Source organism: Acinonyx jubatus, chromosome D4 (genome assembly GCF_027475565.1).
Source record: "Acinonyx jubatus isolate Ajub_Pintada_27869175 chromosome D4, VMU_Ajub_asm_v1.0, whole genome shotgun sequence".
In the NCBI taxonomy this organism is placed as follows: domain Eukaryota; kingdom Metazoa; phylum Chordata; class Mammalia; order Carnivora; family Felidae; genus Acinonyx; species Acinonyx jubatus.
In genome coordinates, this window is record NC_069391.1 from 47,945,729 (window position 1) to 47,969,714 (window position 23,986).

General features: G+C 45.8%; 3 protein-coding genes across 3 annotated transcripts; all 3 read right to left on the reverse strand.

Moving 5' to 3' along the window:
* LOC113593637 (interferon omega-1-like) lies at positions 1 to 720 on the reverse strand. Its single transcript, XM_027039224.2, has one exon. The coding sequence runs from the start codon at positions 718 to 720 to the stop codon at positions 130 to 132; it is 591 nt and encodes a 196-aa protein (XP_026895025.1). The 3' UTR covers positions 1 to 129.
* Positions 721 to 7,442: 6,722 nt separating this feature from the next.
* LOC106989747 (interferon alpha) lies at positions 7,443 to 8,313 on the reverse strand. The gene has a single exon (XM_015088220.3). The coding sequence runs from the start codon at positions 8,158 to 8,160 to the stop codon at positions 7,591 to 7,593; it is 570 nt and encodes a 189-aa protein (XP_014943706.3). The 5' UTR covers positions 8,161 to 8,313; the 3' UTR covers positions 7,443 to 7,590.
* An 8,149-nt stretch (positions 8,314 to 16,462) lies between these two features.
* LOC106971134 (interferon alpha) lies at positions 16,463 to 17,450 on the reverse strand. The gene has a single exon (XM_015067900.3). The coding sequence runs from the start codon at positions 17,295 to 17,297 to the stop codon at positions 16,656 to 16,658; it is 642 nt and encodes a 213-aa protein (XP_014923386.3). The 5' UTR covers positions 17,298 to 17,450; the 3' UTR covers positions 16,463 to 16,655.
* Between the last annotated feature and the right edge of the window lie 6,536 nt (positions 17,451 to 23,986).

The window sequence follows — 23,986 nt, forward strand, 5'->3', positions numbered from 1 at the left end:
CTTCATACTATTCACAAAATATTTGTTGAGTTAAATTCAATGAATTCTCTACTAAAGCAGGAATGAGTCTCTTGAAGTGAGCAGGCATAGTGCAGGGGTGATGTGGCACGTCAGGCAGTGAGAATCACTTCAAGGTGACCCCAGGTCTCCATCCTTGATGGCCAAGCTGTCTTGCAAGGTCGCCGAGGAGGACAAGGCTCTCATGATTTCCAGCCTGACAATTTCCCAGGCGCAGTCACTGTATCCCTCGTCCTCCAGGTAGACGCGGATGTCCTGGAAGTACCTCTTGATGGCCAGGGCAGGGCCGTGCATCCCCGGGGCGCGCTCTCCCTCGCCCGTGGCCTGCAGCAAGCAGGCGTCCAGGGCTTCCAGCTGCCGGTGGAGGCCAGAGCGGAGTCCGTGCAGCGGCGCGGGGCTCCAGGCCGCCGAGGAGCGCTCCGTGTGCAACAGGTTGAAGGTCTGCTGGAGCAGCTCCCGCAGGACGGCGGCGGCGGCCTGGGCCTCCCGGAGCTGGCCGCCCTCCAGCATCTCCCGGGGGAAGCGGAAGTCTTTTCTGGCCCGCAGGCACAAGAAAGGGGACAGTCTCCGCATCTGGCCCAGGAGCACCAAGTTGTCCCTGCTAACCTGCGCGTGGCTCCCAGGCAGGGCACAGCCCAGAGAGCCTCCAGGGCGGCAGGTGAGCAGCGCCAAGGCGGTCAGCAGAGGGCGCAGGAGAGCCATGGGGAAGCCGAGGGGGCTGCTGGCAGGGCTGAGCTGGGCGGCTGGGGGACCTCGGGGCCCAGGTTCTCTGAGGACCAACTCGAAGCATGGCTCTTAAATAGGGAACGCGGACAATTTCATTTTCTGAACATCCTCGCCACTTCTACTTCCTTTTTTTTGTTTTCATTTATGCATTCTCCTTATTGTGTAAGAAGATGTCATCAATCTAAAATACTACGTTGGCAATGGAAGCTTTATTTCCCAATAAACTTCTGATATGTCCATCCCAATGGACACTTATCAACCAAACGAGAAACGTCTTTGTCCTAAAGACTGGAGTGATGTAGGCATGTAGGTACTCATGCACACACCTGCTCACATATATGTTTTCATATATGAACATTGCTCTTTGTATTAGAAAGAAACTTTGGCCTTGATCGTGGACGAGGTTTTTACCCTCTTTACTTCATACAGAGACAGGATCCTTCATTCCTATGGGTTTTTGTATCTTGCTAGGTTCTGACCAGACGATGTATGGTAAATAAGCTGTTTAGAACCAGGACTGGGTTTTAATTACTGTTGTATTCACATGAGAGGCTTGTGGTGATAAGTGAATGAGTTTCTTGGATGTTTCTCTTCATTCTAGAAATAATTGATGCAGGTCCATGCAGTTATGCTTCACTGGAGCCTCAGGGTCAAGACTAATAATACAGACACTATCCTTCTGCCATTTTGTAACCCGTCTACAGTGCTCCTCAGGCTGTGCCAGTGTCCCCAGCAGGAAGCCCGGTTCTGGTCTGGGACATGTAGCTGTGAAGATTCTAATCCCAGATCATTTTATTTTCTCAGCAACCCCTCACTCGCAAGGTTGTTATCCCCTCTACTAACATGTTCCTCTGGAGTGACTGAGTGTCCTCAACCCAGCCTCTCCTGGACTCACTCCCTGAGGGCAGGCTCACCTTGTCCTGAGGACATTAGAATTCCCCTGCTGTGGAGGCGCTGGTTTCTTTGTCAGCAAAAGAGTTAATGCCCCTTATTCCTTCCCTCCACCCCTGGAGTGTTTGTGTGAGGGACCCTAGCTCTCAGTGTTGACCTCCTCCTCTCCTGAGCAGGTATCAAAGTGTCAACAGCTCTCAGATGCCAAGGGCAAAAGTTTGTTTCCTCTAAGGAGGGGAGTGGCCCAACTGTAATCATTTCACCTTTAGTAAGCAAATACTTTTATTTTGCCACCATAGCTTTTATTGTTCAATCTTTTACTTCAATCATTGAACACTAGTTAGACTCAAAACTTCTGAGCTGGGCTCAGGGGACTCACTGATGATGTCTCTCAGTGGAATCTTTCAGCACAGAAACTAGCGATTCTCAGGTGTTCATTCAGTCTAGGTATTTCTGTTTAGTTTCTTAGTCTGTTCCTCCCTCTCATGCTCAGAATGAAGGGGGTGAGGCCGAGGCTGTTATGTCAGAGAGAAATGTCTTTTTTCCTTTATTTATTCGTGATCTTTCATTTTAAAATAAATGAAGATAACAACAAAAAGAATTCTAATAACTTAGTTTTTACACAGTGGTGACATAGTCTGTCTTCCTCCTCCTGCGTCGTGTTCTACATCATCCTGAGGTTAATACAAAGGGAAGTTAAAGAAAGGCCAAGGGGCTGCCCCATTTTTCTCTATCATTTTCAGAACATCAGTTGTGTTGTTTCCCATTTCAACTTTCCTAGAAAGCAAAACATGACAGTTCTGCATGGGCAAAAACAAACAAACAAACAAACAAACACCTCACAAAGGTTAAGTCCAAATGTCACGAAAGTGAAAGAAGTGACCTTTCTGCTGACAAAATGTAAGTGAGCACGATTCGGTGCAGCAGAACCGGGGACTGGGAGTTCTGGCAGAGAGAACGAAGGCCACCCTGAGTTCCCCCAAATCAGCAAAAGAGCTGTGTCAGCCAGAGGCTCAGAGAAGACCAACTCCTGGATCCATGGATGGCCCTCAGCTCTGCAAGACCAGCCACCTGATTTTACTTTCACTTAATCCACATATGATCAGCTCTGAGGAGAGACGACAGGGGTCGCATCAACCAGCTCACAAGAGACTGGCAAGCAGACCCCACCTGCTAACCCCGTGTGGAAGGATCAGGATCGCAGATATTTGCCTTGCCCGAGCACGCTACCTCGTTAAGAAAGCCACTCACTCAATGGCAGTATTGCCCTGAGAAAGGGAATTGGATGGTCCTAAAAGATTCTGTTCTTCATCTGCATAATAATAAGGATGATGATGTTTTATGATGATAACACCGGGGTTGATTGGATGCTAACTATTCTAAGATCTTTGAAATTATGAATTCAGTCTTCTCAATGGACCCGTTGGGATCACAGTCGTTTATACAACGGTTTAGAGAGAATATACATCTGGAGGAATAAATTATCCTGATGGGAGGAAAGATCCAAGGTCAAAACCGTAAGGAGAATTGAGATAATGACTTGTCTGGAAGCACCTCTTAAGGGAATGAAGGATAGAAATGGACATTGGAATTCAGAACCAGGAAAGGCTAGGGCATGAAATCAGTATGGCAGGGAGGGTAGGGTGATCAAGGATTCCAAATTCCACTTCAGGTGCCAAAGGGTTGTTGTCTATGTTTTGGATGGCAACAGGGGCTGTGGTATGAGTCACCTAAATGGACTGACTTGACATTCTAAGGACAAGTTGACAAAATCCCTTTTAAATAGTCATAAGGCTATTTTTCTGCCAGTTGAGACAGAAGTTTGCATCTGGCACTGGAGTAGCCCCCCCTCCCTTCCAATACCCTGCAGGCTGCTGTGATGTCATTGCCACCCCTGCTGGGGACACTGCTATTGGCCACGTCCACACAGGAGAAGTCTGTGCTCCCAATGTCCACTTGAATCTTCTCAGGGTCCAGAACTGAAGAATCTGGAGAGCCTGGCCTCAATGCTGCCCTTTGGTGTTGTTCCACCCCCTGAGGACATGTCACTGATCCCACGGACCCTTTTACATTTCTCTTCTCCTTCCATGTTCCCCAGTGGCTGCGGACTTTCGACACCTTTACGTTTTCAGATGTGCAGCTGTGGTTTTTTGAAGAAACGAGCCTCCTGCACCTGTAATCAGAACGGAGTCATGCCCAAACACAGGCACGGATGAGCACCTGGGTGTAGATGTGTGGGCAGGGTTCCCGAGTTTTGTGTTTCTGTGCTGGACTGGGCATCTGGGGGCCTTGACCTCCGCAGCCCAGCAATCAGCCGGCAGAGGGTGGAGCTATGGCCCGATGCACACTCTGACTTCTGAAGCTGGAGAACGTTGGCTGCTTCCGCTGCTGCTGCAAGTGATCTTGCCAAGCCCATCAGTGGGCACCTGGCAACAGGCCCTGCCTCCTCCGTGTCCCCTGTCAGGTTAGCAGAAGTGCCTGGGGATGGAAAGTTGGCAGGTGGGGCTCAATCCCCTGGCCAGCGCCTCTGGCCCTGCAGCTAAGTTCTCCAAAACTTTTGAATATTTAATATTTTGAATATTTGAGTCCTTTAAGTCGTAGCTTCAAGGGACAATTTCAGGAAGAAGTCGAATTTCTGCATGCATCCCAAACCCTTCCCCCAGTTTTGGTCGCTGCCCCAGTAGCACATGGCCACCAGGGGGCGGTCTTCCCTGAAAGGAGCTTCGTTCTCCCACCCTTCAACGGGATCCCGCTTTCTGTTTCCTTTTAGCCTCAGTTGCTATTACATCACATTCAATGGAAATTAAAAGAAAGTCTCTCTTGCAGGTGTTTCTGCAAAACCTAGACGTTTCATTTGGTTTTTGCTTTCTACTTGTGATGTGCTGCTCTTAAGGGAAACTTTAAGCTGAGACCCCAACGGAACAGAAATAGGCTGACAGGTCAAGGGAGTGAGCGACCACGGTGTGTGGGAACTTCCCTCTGGGACAGGGAGGAAACCCATAGGGCAGGGGAAAGTGTCCTGGAATGCTGGGGGAGGGGCAGGTGCCAGAATATTAAAGAAACATCATGTTCTTCTGAACTTCCACCTAGATGTTTATTCTCGACGCTCAGATATTAACACAAGCCACCGTTTCATCACTGAATATAAATACGACACTTTTTCGAAATGAGGAATGAATCAGTCAGCCATCTCTAGAATTCACGATAGAATTCTGGTTTTTTAGGCTGCCTCCTTTGAAGGTCAGTTAGTGCAAGGAAGGACAGGAAAGCTTGCTAAGAATTGTGTAGAAAGAGACAAACACTATTCTCATATATAGCTGTCTGAAGAAAACTAGGAAAATACAGGCCATGTTTTTAGTCATTACTCTCAAGAAGATGCAATGCTCGGTGCCTTTCATGTGCATGACTTCATGCATAATATTCTACTATCATAAGGTTTTTTTTAATGTTTATTTATTTTTGAGAGAGAAAGAGAGACAGAGTGTGAACAGGGGAGGGGAAGAGAGAGGGAGGGAGACACAGAATCCGAAGCAGGTTCCAGGCTCTGAGCTGTCAGCACAGAGCCCAACGTGAGGCTCGAACTCACACACCGCGAGATCATGACCTGAGCTGAAGTCAGACTCTTAACCAACTGAGCCACCCAGGCGCCCCCATAATATTCCACTATAATTACGCCTGAATTATATACGACGCTCTTGTGCTCTATGGATTTTCCTTCTTCGTGTTGTATTTTCAGCTGATTTTAACTAAATTTTTCTTTGCCTTAAGCATTAACAAAGAGAATGCCTGACCCAGCTTCCCACTTTCATTTTAAGAAAATCTGTCTGTCTTTATGTCCATAATAATTTTGCTATTTTGGGATCCACCAATGATTGTGGTAGTTACAAAATTAGGGAAAATTACCGGTGAGTAACATAAGAGCCTTGCTGATATACAAGGTAGTAATAACTAAGGATAAACCATTGAAAGTAATTAAGTAAATCATGAATCAAAATAAATGCAATATTAAACACATTAACATGCCAGTGCATCGATTTCATGAAATCACCCAGAGGAAACCATATGGCATAAAAGGCACAATGACGCACAGAAAAACTACCCCACAACATTTTCCAGATCCCACGCTGTCTTCTCCACTTCAGAGGCACTAACTTCTCTTATTAAGGCTTCCATCCACTCCGGTGTGGTTTCTGCTTATTAATTCCACCAAGCCAGCTCTCATGAAGGTCACCGATGGTATCTATTTTTCTGACGTAGCAGGCAATTAAATCCACATCGTCCATGAATCCACTGACACTCTTCTAAGCATAATGTGTTTCCTCAAATACGCTCCTCACCATCCTCTCTTGTTATCCTTCTACTGAATGGTCAGTATACTTGTGTATCCTTTGTGTCTCTTCTCTCTCCTCCCTTGAATGCTTGAGGATCCTTAGAATCCAGTTTATGTCTTTTTCTCACACTACACTGTCTCCCCCCATGTCCACCTCTGTTTCTGGCTTCCCATTGTCACATATGGACCGCTAGGCATGGCGTTACTTGTAAAATGCAAGCTCACTTGTCCTCTAACAATGGTAATTTGCACTCTGATGTCTCCCAGTCAACTGTAGAGATGGGCAGCTTTTATTTTTATTTCTTGACATACTTCGTTCTAGCACCAGGTGAGAGAATTCACTTATTTGCCTTCTTCATTATAACATTAAGTATGATTATTGTTTTTATTATTTTTAATGTTTATTTATTTATTTTGAGAGAGAGAGAGAAAGCATGAGCAGGGGAGGGGCACAGAGAGAGGGAGACAAAGGATCCCAAGCAGGCTCCATGCTTCCAGCCCAGAGCCCGACACGGGGTTTCATCTCACAAACCGTGAGATCATGACCTGAGCCCAAATCAAGAGTCAGATGTTTAACTGACTGAGCGACCCAGGTGCTCCTGGTTATTGTTTTTAGATCTATCCCTAGAAAAATGAAAGATAAAGACATTAGAAACTCTATCTGTGGGACGCCTTGGTGGCTCAGTCCCTTAAGCGTCCGACTTTGGCTCAGGTCATGATCTCACAGTTTGCGAATTTTAGCCCCACGTCGGGCTCTGTGCTGACAGCTCGGAGCCTGGAGCCTGCTACGGATTCCGTATCTCCTCTCTCTGCCCCTCCCAGACTTGTGCTCTGTCTCTGACTCTCCAAAATAAATAAATGTTAAAAAAAATTAAAACAAAAAAAAAGAAACTGTATTTGTTAGGTCCTATATCCTCGGGGCAAAGTACAACTTGTCTTATAGGAAGTCAGTTGCTACTTCTGATGTTAACATAATATAATAGGTAAATGCATTTTGCCATCCGTTTTTTTTAATGTTTATTTTTTTTTTTTGAAGGAGAGAGAGACAGAGTGTGAGTGGAGGAGGGGAGAGAGAGAGAGAGACACAGATTCTGAAGCAGGCTCCAGGCTCCCAGCTATCAGCACAGAGCCCGACACAGGACTCAAACTCACAAACCGCGAGATCATGACCTGAGCCAAAGTTGGACGCTCAACTGACTGAGCCACCCAGACACCCTTTGCCATCCATTTTTAAATCAAGTTACAAAATTAGGCCTGGATTTCTTTTTAAACACACTTCCTATAGTAAAATTGAATAAACAAAAAACAAACACTAAATTGACAAAATATAAACAATACATTTTATTATATTATCACAATGTAAATGTGCACATATTATATGAAAAAATTTGATCTTACAAATAGTTAAATAGATAAATAGATAAATAGACATCAGCATGGTCATTGATAAGTGGCTAGTGCTTGTAGAGTTGACATGATGTCATTTAATACTCCTGAAAACATTGGACAAATTGATTCCATTCATGTCACAGCAGAATGGAGAAATGAGAGTCTTTGACATGGCAGGACAGGTGGAAAGTGTGGTGTGATGAGTCAGTGAGAATCATTTCCATGTTGAACAGGTCTCATTTCTCGCTCCTTAATCTTTTCTGCAAGGCTGTTGATGAATAATACAAGGATCTCATGATTTCTGCTCTGACGATCTCCCAGGCACAAGGGCTGTATTTCTTCTCTTGCAGGTAGAGGGAGAGTCTTTGGAAGTAGTTCCTCAGGATGGAGTCCTCGTTCGTGAGGGGATCCTCTCCCTCCCCCGCCTCCTGCATGACACAGGCTTCCAGGCGGGTCAGCTGCCGATCAAGTCCCGTGCAGAATTCCTCCAGGAGGGTGGTGTTCCAAGCAGCAGACGAGGACGCCTCTGTGCAGAAGAAGTGGAAGATCTTCTGGTTCGTCACGTGCACCACAGAGAGGGCTTGGGCCCTGTGGGACTGGTCTCCACCAAACACGTCCTGGGGGAAGGCGAAATCATTTCTGTCCTTCTGGCAGGAGCTGGCAGGGAGTCTCCTCATTTGTCCCAGGAGCGTCAAGGCCCTCTTGTTCAGCAGGCCGTGGGTCTGAGGCAGGTCACAGCCCAGAGAGCAGACGGAGTTGCAGCCCAGCGCCACCAGGGCCACCAAGAAGGAAGAGGGCAGCGCCATTGGGGATCTTGCAGATGCTGTTGGCCTGGCTGGGGTGGGCGACTCTGTGACCCGTGGCTCTAGGTTCTCTGAACATCTTCCCTTGTGCGTGTGGCTTAAGTAGGGAACATAGTAGTTTTCACTTTCTGAACGTTGTCCTTACTTTCTACTTCTGTTTTTGCTTTCTTTTATGCACCTTCTACTTGGGTTTAGAGCATGGGTTCCACAACCTTTTTTTTTTCATCATTACCTCTTGCCTCCAGAGTTTTGTACCTATTTATCTAACTGAACCTTCTAAGAAAATTTAATAACACAGATACACATTATGTGTAATTATGTACTGTATATTTAACTGTACTTTATCCATAAAATATAAAAAAGGAAATATAAAGTTTACTCTATTTATCCAATGCAGGGTTAAGAATTACTAAAAATTTTTAAAAGTCAAAATTTAAAGCCATTGATGCTTAAGTATGGACCTAAATTTGATTTTTTAAATGTTTGCTTATTTATTTATTTATTTATTTATTTTTTAATATGAAATTTATTGTCAAATTGGTTTCCATACAACACCCAATGCTCATCCCAATTGGTGCCCTCCTCGATACCCATCACCCACCCTTCCCTCCCTCCCACCCCCCATCAACCCACAGTTTATTCTCAGTTTTTAAGAGTCTCTTATGATTTGCCTCCCTCCCTCTCTAACTTTTTTTTCCCCTTCCCCTCCCCCATGGTCTTCTGTTAAGTTTCTCATGATCCCATAAGAGTGAAAACACATGATATCTGTCTTTCTCTGTATGACTTATTTCACTTAGCATAATACTCTCCAGTTCCATCCACGTTGCTACAAATGGCCAGATTTCATTCTTTCTCATTGCCAAGTAGTATTCCATTGTGTATATAAACCAAAACTTTATCCATTCATCAGTTGATGGACATTTAGGCTCTTTCCATAATCTGGCTACTGTTGAAAGTGCTGCTATAAACATTGGGGTACAAGTGCCCCTATGCATCAGTACTCCTGTATCCCTTGGGTAAATTCTTGGCAGTGCTATTGCTGGGTCATAGGGTAGGTCTATTTTTAATTTTTTGAGGAACCTCCACACTGTTTTCCAGAGTGGCTGCACCACTTTGCATTCCCACCAACAGTGTAAGAGGGTTCCCGTTTCTCCACATCCTCGCCAGCATCTATAGGCTCCTGGTTTGTTCATTTTAGCCACTCTGCTGGTGTGAGGTGATATCTCAGTGTGGTTTTGATTTGTATTTCCCTGATGAGGAGCAACGCTGAGCATCTTTTCATGTGCCTGTTGGCCATCAGGATGTCTTCCTTAGAGAAGTGTCTATTCATGTTTCTGCCCATTTCTTCACTGGATTATTTGTTTTTTGGGTGTGGAGTTTGGTGAGTTCGTTATAGATTTTGGATACTAGCCCTTTGTCCGATATGTCATTTGCAAAAATCTTTTCCCATTCCTTGGTTGCCTTTTAGTTTTGGTGATTGTTTCCTTTGCAGTGCTGAAGGTTTTTCTCTTCATGAGGTCCCAATAGTTCATTTTTTGCTTTTAATTCTCTTGCCTTTGGGGATGTGTCAAGTAAGAAGTTGCTGTGGCTGAGGTCAGAGAGGTTTTTTCCCTGCTTTCTCCTCTAGGGTTTTGATAGTTTCCTGTCTCACATTCAGGTCTTTCATCCATTTTGAGCTTATTTTTGTGAATGGTGTGAGAAAGTGGTCTAGTTTCAACCTGCTGCATGTTGCTGTCCAGTTCTCCCAGCACCATTTGTTAAGGAGACTGTCTTTTTTCCATTGGATATTCTTTCCTGCTTTGTCAAAGATTAGCTGGCCATACATTTGTGGGTCCAATTCTGGAGTCTCTATTCTATTCCAGACCTAAATTTAATTTGTGACTTATAACTTATTTACTTATATAGATTTTATATAAAGTACATAAGTAAATTAAAATTTCTATAAAGACATACCTATTTCAATGTACTTAAATATTTAAAATAATTCCAAATTGCTAAAAGCAACAAAAAATTTTAATTATTCACTTAAATTATTCCCTGATTTATTTTCAGTGTACTGAATGTTAATGTTGCCTCATGACAAAATAATTTTTTTCAGTTTATTTATTTATTTGGGAGAGCACAAGCAGAAGAGGGGCAGAGAGAAGGAGAGACAAAATCCAAAGCAGGCTCCACGCCATCAGCACAGAGCCCGACATGGGACTCAAACTCATAAACCATGAGATCATGACCTAAGCCGAGATGAAGAGTCAGACGCTTAACCGACTGAGCCACCCAGGCGCCCTAACAAAATAATTTCTAACTTAACCTGCTGCTACATACTCTTGAAGATATTGTCACAATATTTTTCTGTTTCCAACTAGATAATTGCTGATGTGTTGAATGAGTTTTGTAGAATTAAATCATAAAATATAATATATTTGTATTTAATTCCCAAAGCCCACATCACATCGAGGCTCAGACAAAAGCAACATGCACAAGACAGCCAATAGCAGCTCACAAGTGAGCAAAGGCCACCCATCCCAGAATGACTTTGAGATCCAAGAAACAATGGAGAGAAACTCCTCCAGTCACAGAGACGGGTTAGCCCCAGGTTGTCACACTGATCGTGCAGATGTTTTGTGTATATTCCACAAATCCAATGTCCGTGCTTCTCGTATGATACCCAAGAAAATCCAATGAGAGAAAATAAATATTAAGGAATAATGTTTTGTTAGACTGGCCCAATGTTGAGCTTTGGAGTGCCACAGACCACGGCAATATTTCAGGCTGGTTCACAACCCTAGGAACTTACTGTTATACCCTTGGAAGCAATTGTAACAACTATCCCACCTGGTGTGGCAATGCTGATAATGGGGGAGACTATTCATATACAGAACCGGGGAGTATGTGAAGTCTCGATATCTTGCACTCAATTTTGCTGTGAAGCTAACGGCTCTTGGGGGCTCAGTTGGTTGATCATCTGACTTCAGCTCAGGTCATGATCTCACGATTCATGAGTTCAAGCCCCACATCAGACTCTCTGCTGTCAGCACAGAGCCTGCTTCAGATCCTCTGTCCCCAGTCTCTCTCTGCCCCTCCCTTATGTGCTCACTCTCTCTCTCAAAAAAAAAAAAAAAAAAAAAAAAAAAAGAGAACACTTGTGTTTTTTCAAAACTATATCCCAGGTAAGGAAATTGGCTTATTATGTTATTGGAGTCAGTTCTTTCCAGGAAAGAGCCATTTTTCTCTGTAGAAAATATTCCTGCCTGGGAACAGACTTCTGTAGACCACAAGCCAGGTCTCCAGACCCGGTCACTATCTTTGTCCATCTTGGCCAGTAGGTGGCACTCTTCCTTTGTAAATATTTTAACAGACCCCTGGCTAAAATGATCCTGCTTTCCCTTTCCTTTTTCCCTACAGCTAGTGACATCATTGCAGGAGGAACATTCCCTCATGGCCAAAACTAGTCACGAGAAGAAAAAGAAGAGAACAAGAACTCTCCTATGAGAGGTTCCAAAAACCTAGAACTTTCACACAACTCTTGATTTCAGTTAGTGACTTTTGTACTTGGCCGGAAACCACAGCGGAAAAGGAAGCAGCTGTGTGAATGGGCAGGGCAGGTTCAGGAGGAGAGACTGAGGAGAGCAGAGCTCGCTGGGGGTTTCTACACTGGGGCAGAAGGAAACACTGTGAGATGCACGTGAAGAATGAGATCTGGGGAAGCGGGAGGAAAGGGGAACGTGCTAGTGTCAGAATACATAGTGCACGTGTATATACATAGTATCTATGTGTGCATAGTATATTAGTATGTATATAATTACATTGATGAGCCACTTGTTCCCAATTCTGTTTTTTTAGACTCTCAGCATTTTGCAGTCAGTTACAGAGAGAGGGCTAGGAGAAGTTACTTATGCTCTTACAGACCTCTATGAATAAATAAGAACATGATGGTAAGCCTTCATTCAGTGGAAAATACTCCGCTAAGCGCTTCTAAATGTTCTAACGTGACCACCCTGCTAAGGGACACAGGAAAGTTAGAGGGGCTTGCAGTTGTGTCTTTCCTGTCCCCCGAGTGGAAGAGGAGAGAGGGCTGGACTTCCCTTCCCCCGGTGGGGGCAGGGGGAGGCTCTAGGAAAATCATTTCCCTGCAGAGCAGGCCTTTGTTGAGGGGAACAGAAGACCGAGAGGATTCCCAGCCAGTGATTTCTCTTTCCTTTCCTCTGCTGGAAGCACCAGGAGTTTGTTTTCTCATCTTCACAGTGAGAACCTGGTGAAGGTTTCTCCCGAGGTAACACTCACAAAAGCGTGTGGCCCCCAAAGACAGGATACCTTGCAGTTTTTCGATCTCAAGCTCATCCATATGGACCTGCCAGTAATTCTTCCATTTCAGCTTCAGTGTTTCTACCAATACGAGCTTCAGCTGTGCTTTAAACTCTTGCATTTCTGCTCCCAGTCATCCAGGGTCTCTGTCTGCATCCCCCTCTTTCTGCAGAGCTAAGGGCGGCAGCTGGCACCTCGACCCCAATTCTCTGATGGATCTAAGAAGAGTTGTTGCTTTTCAGTTTGTTTGGCACTTGTGTTGTAGTTGATGGAAGGTCAAGGCTGACGACCAGCCCAGCTGATTACATGTTGGATGGGAACCAGAACGTCCGCCAATACATGAATACGTATGTCACATCGTTAGAGGTACAGTGTCTCCCAGGGAAAGAGGCCCGAGAGATAATCACTGAAGAAGAACATTGGAGCACACTTTTGAACAATTTAACTCGATACATTCTAAGACGAAAGCAGAAATAAAGTCAGTGAAATGACTAAATACCTGGGAATGTGACTTCATGTATTAAAGAGAATCATTTTGGGGTCTCCTTCCTTCCTCCTTACTAATTGTTACAAATTTGAATATGCAGACAACGATCACGTGATTTGCACTCCGGCATCTTTCTAGAGGCACAATCACTCCATTGCTTCTCTTGAGACTGAGATGAAGTCCCCGGATGGAACTTTTGTCCTCTAGTGAAAGGTTCTTGCAGGAGTGTCCGGGTGTGTGCATTTGAGGCAGGTGTCCCGGGTTCCGGCTGTCCCTGGAGCCCCGTGCAGTTTGTCCAGCAGGATCGGGTTCCAGGCAGCAGATGGCACTTTGTGAGGAACTTGGAAGGTCTGCCGGAGCAGCTTCTGGGGACAGAGGTGGCCTGGGCCTCCTGCAACCGGCAGCCACCCACCCTCTCCCCGGGGGAGATGCCCCTCAGTCAGGAGAACTGGGACGTCCTCCTGATCTGTGTCAGAAGCAGTAGGTCTTCCTATGAAGCCGCCCATGGCCGGGAGGCAGGTCAGAGCCCAGAAAGGAGATGCGGCCACAGGGATCCAGCAGGAGGCCTGCAGAGGGGGTGCGCGCTGGGCACCTGAGGGGTCTGGTGGCCTGGGTGACGAGCAAGGGGGGCGTCTTGGGCCCTAGTTCCTCTCAAGTTCTTTCTCACGTGTCTTTTAATACAAAACCGTTTTCATTTTCTGAATGTTCCTGTATACGTTTTATTCTTCTTAAGTTTGTTTCCTTTCTTTATGTAAGCCTTAGATTAGAGTAGATTAGATTAGGAAACATTAACCCTATGAATTATTCATTTCACTATTTCATTGAAGTTTAATTTGCCCCAGTACTTCAAATGTTTCAGCGTAAAGGGATCCAAAGCTCTCAAATGACGGAAATCTTTTGTGTTACGATCAAAAGTAGGTAGGTGTTGTTCTCCTTGCTCAGGACATACTTTTACCTCCGAGCCTGAGCTCTGTTGTTGTGATTTTTATTTTTTGCGCATCAGTCAAGGTGCCTGGTCCCTTTGGGTCAGCGTGCCCATAGCCCTGTGTGTGACACCTGGCTCCCCTCGCTCACTCTCTCTTTCTCTGTAACTGGCCGCCAGGAGTCAGCTCATCATAGTTCCAGCTTTGAGCAAAATTTTATTGGAGGGTGGCTGCTTTTGTCCCCCAAATAATCAACTGTCCACGACCCAAGCTTGTTTCTGTGACCAATTCCTTCTCTTTCTGTCAGGTGCTCAAGAGTCAGATTTTTCCATAGCTTCCAGGGGACACAAACGTTCTGCACTTCATGTGTGTAGGGGGCACTGGTGTGGGTAAACTATCCTTTTTTTTTTTTTTGTAACCATAAATAGCAACAGGAATTTTATTTTGCTAAATGTTGATTTTTATGTGGATGTCAGTCTATTAACCTGTGGAGTCCTTCTCATGCTCTCAGTTTCTGAGGCCGCAAGGGACTCAGTGTTGATTTTCCTGCCGCTGGAGGCTTGCACTGAAGTAACTAATAAGGGTTCCTGGGTTAGTGAGTCAGTTCTTTTCTCCTGAGCTATTTGGTTCATCGTGATCCATCTCACAGCCAAGATGTGGGGCAGGGAGGCCACATACTAGAGAAACTAACCCCTTTCTTTACTAGCTTGGAGTTTTTTTAATTGTATATGTTCTTTTTAATTTAGTAATTTTATAGGCACGGGTGGACTTCTCTTCTGAGTTCCTTTCTACTTCATCTTGAGGTCAGTACCAAAAGAGGGAAACAAGAATGCAAACAGGAAGGGCCCCTACCATTATTTCCCATCAGTTTTGATACAGCATCTTTTTCTTTCTCCACTCAGCTTTCCTAGAAAGCTGTCACGGCATTGGGATGCACCGAGGCACCAGGAAATCAAAGGCAAATCTGACCGTGACGGCCGTGGAAACACTAGGGTGGCTCCCAGGTGAGGGGAAGCCAGCGGGAGCCCTTGGCTTCTGCTACCACCTTCCACCTGCTCACTGTGGTGCCTGCTTGCGAATTCCACCCAGCCCTCGCTAAGGTCAGTTCCATCTGCTTCCCCACATACTGGATGGTTTCCGTCCACAGAACAGCTTCCTGACCTTCCGCATAGTACGCATCAAAATGATAATAGATTATCACGGTAAGGAATGAAAGGTGCCATGCTTTAAAATAAGCACAACATTAAGCATATGAACATGATTTGCCAATACATCCTGTCCATGTATCTGTCCAGAGACACACATAGCGCAAAACGGAGAACTCTGCATGAAAAAAAAAAAAAAAAAAAACCTTCACGTAATTCCCAATCCCCATTCTATTCTCCTGTTGCATTTCAGCAGGCACATCTCTCACAACTATTTGCTCCTTATACCTGAACTTCTCTTCTCTTATTCACGCATTCCCTCCCACCCTCCAATATGGTTTCTGTGACTTCTTCCAAACCAGCTCTCACCAAAGCTTCAATGCCCCCTTCATCCCAGTGCGGCGGGCACTTTACCTCCACATTTTACAATGATGCAATTCTTTGAAGCCATTTCAGTCCTTGAAATAGACTTTTACCGATATTCTCTTTTACCCTACTACCTCATGGCCATTCTGTCTCTGTTTCTGTTGTGGCTCTTTTCTCCCTTTACCATCTGAAGTTTCGAGGAATCGATCTGAAGTTCTTTGCTCATGCTCTCCTCTTCCCGTGTGACCGCTTCTGTTTTAAGGCTTTCAGTTAATGGAGTTGCTTGTAAATTGCAGACTCAAATATCCATTTTCCAAAGAATATTCGCACTTGGAAGTCCACCAGTCAATTATAGGAGATATCTACGGCTTTGGTTTCTGTTTCCTGGCATGCTTTCCTGCAGATTCTGCTGAGAGAACTCCATTTTTCCCCTTCTCCTCATTATACCGTTTAATATAACTGATGTAAATTCAGTGTGATTATTGTCTTTAGGTTGCTTTCTCCACAAAAATCACTGGTGCAAAAGCAGAACTGGATTTGTTATGTCCACCCCATCCTGACAGCCGCATACAGACTGGCTTAGAGAAAGTCTATTTTTAATGTATAACGTGAATAACTAATGAGTAAGTGAATTGCACAATCCATTCTTTCATCAGAGTTGTTTCTTTTTAAATAATAAACAGGGGCGCCTGGGTGGCTCAGTCGGTTGAGGGGCCGACTTCGGCTCAGGTCACGATCTCGCGGTCTGTGAGTTCGAGCCCCACGTCGGGCTCTGTGCTGACAGCTCAGAGCCTGGAGCCTGTTTCGGATTCTGTGTCTCCCTCTCTCTGACCCTCCCCCATTTCATGCTCTATCTCTCTCTGTCTCAAAAATAAATAAACGTTAAAAAAAAATAATAAAGAAAGACAAGAATTTTTCTATAGAAAATATTTAATAAAGAAAAGAATAAATTGAATAAATATAAAGAATATATTTTTTCTCTTAACCACAAAGTGAAAGTACACTTAATATTATTCAAATATAATTTAAATCTTGTAAATAGTTAAGTAAATAAATAAATTGTGAAATAGATACATAAATAGATCAGCAAGGTCATCGGAAAGTGACTAGTGCTTGTAGAGTTGACATGATGTACTTAATACTCCTGAAACTATGGACAGATTGATGCCATTCATGTCACAGCAGAATGGAGAAATGAGAGTCTTTGACATGGCAGAACACGTGGATAGTGTGATACGATTAGTCAGGGAGAATCATTTCCATGTTGAACAGGTCTCATTTCTCGCTCCTTAATCTTTTCTGCAAGGCTGTTGATGAATAATACAAGGATCTCATGATTTCTGCTCTGACGATCTCCCAGGCACAAGGGCTGTATTTCTTCTCTTGCAGGTAGAGGGAGAGTCTTTGGAAGTAGTTCCTCAGGATGGAGTCCTCGTTCGTGAGGGGAGCCTCTCCCTCCCCCGCCTCCTGCACGACACAGGCTTCCAGGCGGGTCAGCTGCCGATCAAGTCCCGTGCAGAATTCCTCCAGGAGGGTGGTGTTCCAAGCAGCAGACGAGGACGCCTCTGTGCAGAAGAAGTGGAAGATCTTCTGGTTCGTCACGTGCACCACAGAGAGGGCTTGGGCCTTGTGGGACTGGTCTCCACCAAACACGTCCTGGGGGAAGGCGAAGTCATTTCTGTCCTTCTGGCAGGAGCTGGCAGGGAGTCTCCTCATTTGTCCCAGGAGCGTCAAGGCCCTCCTGTTCAGCAGGCCGTGGGTCTGAGGCAGGTCACAGCCCAGAGAGCAGACGGAGTTGCAGCCCAGCGCCACCAGGGCCACCAAGAAGGAACAGGGCAGCGCCATTGGGGATCTTGCAGATGCTGTTGGCCTGGCTGGGGTGGGCCTGTGACCCGTGGCTCTAGGTTCTCTGAACATCTTCCCTTGTGCGCACCTCCTAAATGGGAACACATGAGTACCATTTTCTGAATCTCCTCTTACTTCCTACTTTTGTTTTCTGGTTTTCATTTTACATTCTCCAAATGGGTTTAGAGCAGTGCTTCTCAACCGTTTTATTTAATTATTGCCCCCTTTCCCCTGACCCCTGAGCCCTTTTAGATTTTTTTTGCTAATTGAACCCCTCATGAAATTTTAATGACACAGTTATACTCTATATCTATTTATGTACTCTCTCTCTATCTATCCTTTATACATGGAAAAAGAGAGTGCCAAACTTCTTTTTTTATCCAAGGCAGGGTTAAAATTGATAAAAATTTTAAGCTAAACGTAAATTTAAAGTTATTAACATTTTATTTATCTCTATAGCTAAGTTTGCAGAGCAAAGTTTAACATATTTACGTGTATAAATAGTAATGTATTAAGTTACATATTCAAATTAATAATTATACAAAGACAATAATAATATACATGTAATGATATACTTAAAACGATTTTAAGAACTTCTAAAAACAATTGAAAAATTACAGTATTGTCTTAACATGTATTTTTAGGTCTTGACTTTTAATTTTGCTTCATATCAAAAAACAATTTTTAATTTCACTAGCAGCTAGATATTCATCAAGATATTCTCAACATCGATTTCTTTTCAGCAATGGACATAATTATAAATGAGTTGAATAACTTTAGTAGAATTAAATGATCAAATAGAAACTACTTGCATTTAGTTTTAGAGCCCAGTTCACGCTAAGGCTCCAACGTAAGCACCGTGGCGTCTTCTAAGTAAGGGAAGCCCACCTCTCCCAACACAGCTTTGAAATCTAGCAAATGATGGAGGGAGAGTCCTCTGGTGATCCATCTACTGGATGTAAGTTTTATTGCTCTTAACATGCATACATTTTGTATAACGTCCATGAACTCAGCATCAATACTTCACATGAGATACCCAAGAAACACCGAGAAGATACAAGGTGATGAGATAATAAATCCTAAGGAATAAGATTTGGTTGAATAGGGTTGATTTGAAGAGCAACGAACCATTGTAATACGTAAGATTTGTTCACTCCCCAAGAGCTAATTTTTGCACCGTTTGTAATGATATGGCCTACGAAAATAGGCAAGTAAGAAAACGTATTCACAGGCGCCTGGGTGGCTCAGTTGGTTAAGCGTCTGACTCTTGGTTTCAGCGCAGGTCATGATCTCACATTTTGTGAGTTTGAGCCCCTCGTCGGGCTCTGCGCTGACAGTGCAGAGCCTGCTTGGGACTCTCTCTTTCTCCCTGTCTCTCTATTCCTCCCCGCTTGTGCTCCCTCTCTCTCTCAAAAGAGATAATCTTAAAAAACATATATATTCAATTTGAATTTTCTTTTATATTTGCATTTAATTTCAAATTTCCCAGAGGACTTTCAGAAGTCCCAAACCAGATCTATTCTTAAAAAAAAAGAAAAGAAAAGAAAAGAAAGTTGTTTGTCCTAAATTCAGAAGTTTGTAAATATTGATTATTATCATGTGAAGAACCTTCTCTGAGCTCCCATCCTTAACTCTTTGGATTTTGCATAGGAAGTTACCCGGCCTAAGCCCTCCATAGACCAACTCTTTAAATGGAAGCTGTGTACCCATCTTGGACACACCAGCCCTTAGTCACGGACTCTGTTACATTCATTCTGTTGTCCTCAGCACCGGGCCCTGAATACCGGCTCAGTAAGTCACTTTTACTGCAGGCGTCTCACTGATTTTCCCCTCCTACCAGAAGGCATTCGTGAATGACCATGCTAGTTTGCTTCATCAGGGCCATAGGTGCTGAGCAAGATTGTAGAGACAATGGCTGAAATTTCTGCTCTAGTCTCCTGCTACCCACGTGGCCTACTGAGATTATTGCTGAAGCCACTGGGATTTTATTTGCTTTCCTGCACACAGGGCTCTGGGACTCAGGCTGCCAAAACAGCACTATTTTCAGCCTTTGCCCAGCACGAGGAAGAACCCCCAGGTGTGGCCTCATCTCAAATCGCCCCTCAACGTGGTCATCACAGAAAACTAACCAGCCTGGCGTCCTGCACAGAACAACACATCGAAACTCCAACTCTCCCGGACCCCAGAGCTCACAGTCACCTGACCCTTGATCCCCGGACTTGGTGGTCCGAAGCGCCAACGATCAAGCCTTCACCCTGAGTTTCTCTGGAGACAACTCAGAAAGAACATGAACCATTAGCTGCATGCTCCTATCTCCGTCTATTTCTTTGGGAGAGTACGCTCCGTTTCAGTTTGATACGTAGAATTCGGGGAGGGCAGGGTGGGTAATAATCAGAGCTTCCCTTCCCGTCAGAAAGCAAGGCTTTGGCTTCCTAATTCTAGGCGCCCTGTCCTTGCCTGCCAACCTGCCTCCTCACTCTTGTCACTCGGCACGGCTGTGTTCTATCTTCTAAATGGTGGGCATGGAGCCTTTAAGGAGCCGCTATGGTCAGACTGTTTGGATGTTATCTGTTGAAGTCCTAACTCCAAAGTAATGGATTAGGTGGTGGGGCCTTTGGAAGGTAGTGCAAGAACAAGAGTATAGCCCTCATGATGGAATTGGGGCCTTTATAAGAGACACCCCACTCTTGGATTTCCAGCCTGTAGAACTGTGACCGATAAATTACTGCTTTTTTAAAAAATTTTTTTAATATTTATATTTTGAGAGAGAAAGAGACACAGACAGGGGTGAGTGGGAGAGAGACTGAGAGAGAGGGAGACACAGAATCTGAAGCAGGCTCCAGGCTCTGAGCTGTCAGCGCAGAGCCCGACACGGGGCTCAAACTCACAAACCACGAGATCATGACCTGAGCCAAAGTCAGACGCCCAACTGGCTCAGCCACCCAAGCACCCCAATAAATTACTGCTTTGTACAAGCTACCCAGGGTATGCTATTTTTTTAAGGCAGCCCAAACAGATTGAGCCCTGACCTGCTCTGTTTTCTCCTTAGAATACCTCCCTCCAGGGGTCTGTAAAATACTTAAGGGGAGAGACATCATCTTAGCCGGCTGTTTTTCTAGGCACCCAGTCTGGTCCACATCATTTCCAGAGCACAATCAATATTCATGAGGAAAACAAGCATGGTAATTAAGGGAGAAAGAATATTACCAACAGAGGCTACAGAGATATGAATCATGTGATTTGCAAGGACAATAGATCTGAAGATCTTATATGAATTCCTCACGGTCCTACAGGGAACTTATAATGGAATAGCCTGTGAGGCATTTAAAAACAAAACAATACAAGAAGAAGAAGACGAAGCAGAAGAAGAAGAAGAGAAGAATGAAAGAAATAAAAGAAAGAAAGAAAGAAAGAAAGAAAGAAAGAAAGAAAGAGAAATAAACATTTCTGTGTGTGGAAATTTCCTTCAAGTTTGTATTTTCAGTATTTAGAATATTAAGACGAGAATCACGGGCCTGGTCATCAATGGAAGACTCACTCTCCTCTTTTATTTCAGGGAGCCTCAAGTACCTGCAAGGAGCTACCTCATCATACCTTGCTCACCTCCCTCACATAATGATAACTGAATTTTACAAAGTGTTCCAAGACCTCATCTCCACACTTTCCAACATCGGCCTCTGGCAATCGATTGCAATGCTTCTTTCAGTGGATCAATGATGCTGTCAAGTCTAAAGAGTGACATCCATTGGACTGAATCTCCCCCCGGTTTAAACTGTGGAGTCAGACTTTGGGTCAGTCGTTTTGAGCTTTGCAAGAAAAAGTGTGCTGCCAACATACTGGCTATTGTTCCCCTTGAGAAAAGCATCAGTACAGGGGTGCCTTAGTGGCTCAGTCGGTTAAGCAGCTGACTTCGGCTCAGGGCATGATCTTGCAGTCCGTGAGTTCGAGCCCTGCATCAGGCTCTGTGCTGACAGCTCGGAGCCTGGAGCCTGGTTTAGATTCTGTGTCTCCTTGTCTCTGACCCTCCCCCATTCGTGCTCTGTCTCTCTCTGTCTCAAAAATAAGTAAACGTAAAGAAAAAAAAAACATCAGTACAAATAATGTAACAGTGAAAACTCACTTTCACTGAACTCCTCTCTTCCACAGTCACCAGAGTAGAGTCTGTTTCCCAGTGGACGCACTTGATATTGACACTTAGGCAGCCCATGAGAATACATTCGGACCAGACAAATGGTGGTGGAAGTGATACTGTCCTGTGGGGTCTAGCCTTGACCCTTGAAAACCTCCCATGTGATCTTCCATATTGTTTCCCTTTACAACTAACTGGAATAGACTCAAGCATCTCACACCCATTTGGAGTCCTGTGCTGAATATGGTCAAGTCACAGAATGGAAGGGCCTCGTGTCCTTGAGTCACTGTTTGAAGATGAGCCAACCAGAAGAGACATCTGAGCAGGAACTCCTGCACGGTTCTCTTCTAGTTTTCTATAGATCTGGTACAACAGCTGGCATTCACTTACTGACAAATGTCTTTCAGAAAATACTATCCCCAAACACCTCTCCACTTAAAATTTGGACTTTACATTTTGGAAATCGCAAATACGCCCCAAACCTTGATCAGATTTTAAAATTACATCACAAGATCATTTACTTGTGGAAATAGATCATGCTCTTCTCCTAAACATGTCTTCTATACTTTTTTTTTTTAAGTTCATGATTTTGGAGACCCTAGGTGGCTCAGTGGATGAAGCCTCCCACTCTTGGTCTCAGCTCAGGTCATGGTATCAGACTTGACTTCCAGGTCCCCCTCTGGCTCCGTGTGGGCAGGGCAGAGCTTACCTGAGATTCTCTCTCTCTCCTATTCTCTGTGCCCCTCCCCTGCTCCCGCTGTCTCTGTCTCTCTCAAAATAAATAGATAAACTTAATTTTTTTTTTAAGTTCACGGTTTTGGTTTCAGATATTTCTCACCTGCTACCCAGGTAGAGCGACTGTGTGTCTTTTCCTTCATATACAGATGGATGCTTTAGAAATACTTCTAGGCCACAATTCCCAAACACGGGCCGGGTTGTCTTCTTCCGGGGGCTCCAGGTGTTCCAGGCTGCGATCCAGGCTAGACAGGAGGGTAAGGAGGTGGGCGTCGCCCCTAGCAGCGCGGCTGTCGTCCGTGCTGAAGAGGCTGAGATCTGCTGGAGCATCTGATGGTGGAAACAGGTGGTTTGTGCCTCCTGCGCTTGGGCGATACAGCCTCTTTCCCAAGGAAGTCTGAAACAGGAGGTTCTGTCATTCAGGCATGTGTGAGAGGGGCTCCTTTTCAACTGTCTCAAAAGTAGGAGGATGTCCCTGTTTCTTGGGCTCTGGAGCCAAGGCAGGTCTCCAGCAAGGGAGCAGGCAGGGATGCTGCAGAGCAAGGCCAACCACAGATCTGGGCCATTGACGATTTCGGTGGTTCTCCAGGCGGCCGGCAGGTGGCGCTCGGCCGTCCTTTTCGGAAGTGGCTTTAGGGCAAAGAAGCTGTGACTTTGAAACAGAGGGGAGCGTCGGGGCAGCTTCTGGGCAGCTTCGGGGGACTCCAGGCTGAGCCCTTCCAAGAGCGCCAGGGCAAAGCGAGGGCTGAGGCGCTCTCGGCGCCAACTGTGTGCTGCTTTTATAGTCCCCGCAAAGCCCTGCTTCTCCCCGCCCTTAGCGCCTGGCGGGCACCTCCTCTGTGCTTCCTCCGCCAGGAACATCCTCCACGGGGAGGGAGGCGTGGACCTTGAGTTTTCTGGGCTCCCTGTGTCCCGAACTCTCCTTTTGCGCCGAGAGTGCAGCCGGGCCATTTTTTGCAACAATCGTTTCCTAAACGAACTGGAGGCTCCGAACCCACGTGAGCGCGTTGAATCGCCCTGTCAGCCTAGGGTAGCGTGTGAGCCTGAGTCCGCGGCCGAGACCGGCTGGGACAGGATTGGGGGCTAAGAGGGTACGGAGGACAGGGCCGGAAGGCAGGAAGATGGGAGGGTGGGAGGAGGGGGCAATGGAGAGACGGGATGAGCGGACAGTGGGACGTTAGCGCGATGGGACGACGGGGTGATCAGGCGTCGGAATCAAGGGACGACGGGACTGTGGGACGATGGGACGATGGGACGATGGGGTGATGGGACGATGGGCGTTGGGACGATGGGACGATGGGCGATGGACCGAAGGAACGATGGGCGATGGGGCGATGGGACGATGGGGCGATGGGCGTTGGGACGATGGGCGATGGACGGAAGGAACGATGGGCGATGGGGCGATGGGCGATGGGACGATGGGGCGATGGGACGATGGGACGATGGGCGATGGCGATGGGGCTTTGGGACGATGGGGCAATGGGACAATGGGACGATGGGGCGATGGGGCTTTGGGACGATGGGGCAATGGGACGATGGGACGATGGGGCGATGGGACGATGGGCGATGGCGATGGGGCTTTGGGACGATGGGACGAAGGGAAGATGGGACGATGGAGCGATGGGGCGATGGAACGATGGGACGATGGGGCGATGGAAAGTTGGGACGATGGGACGATGGGCAATGGACGATGGGGCTTTGGGACGATGGGACGATGGGACGATGGGACGATGGGAAGATGGGACGAAGGGACGATGGGGCGATGGGACGGTGGGGCGATGGGAACATGGGACGATGGGGCGATGGGACGATGGGGCGATGGAAAGTTGGGGCGATGGGGCTTTGGGACGATGGGAGGATGGGACGATGGGAAGATGGGACGAAGGGACGATGGGGC

Excerpts from the sequence above, each read along its gene's own strand:
- LOC106989747 (XM_015088220.3), bottom strand. The coding sequence starts at position 8,160 with ATGGCGCTGCCCTCTTCCTTCTTGGTGGCCCTGGTGGCGCTGGGCTGC.
- LOC106971134 (XM_015067900.3), bottom strand. The coding sequence starts at position 17,297 with ATGTTCAGAGAACCTAGAGCCACGGGTCACAGGCCCACCCCAGCCAGG.
- LOC113593637 (XM_027039224.2), bottom strand. The coding sequence starts at position 720 with ATGGCTCTCCTGCGCCCTCTGCTGACCGCCTTGGCGCTGCTCACCTGC.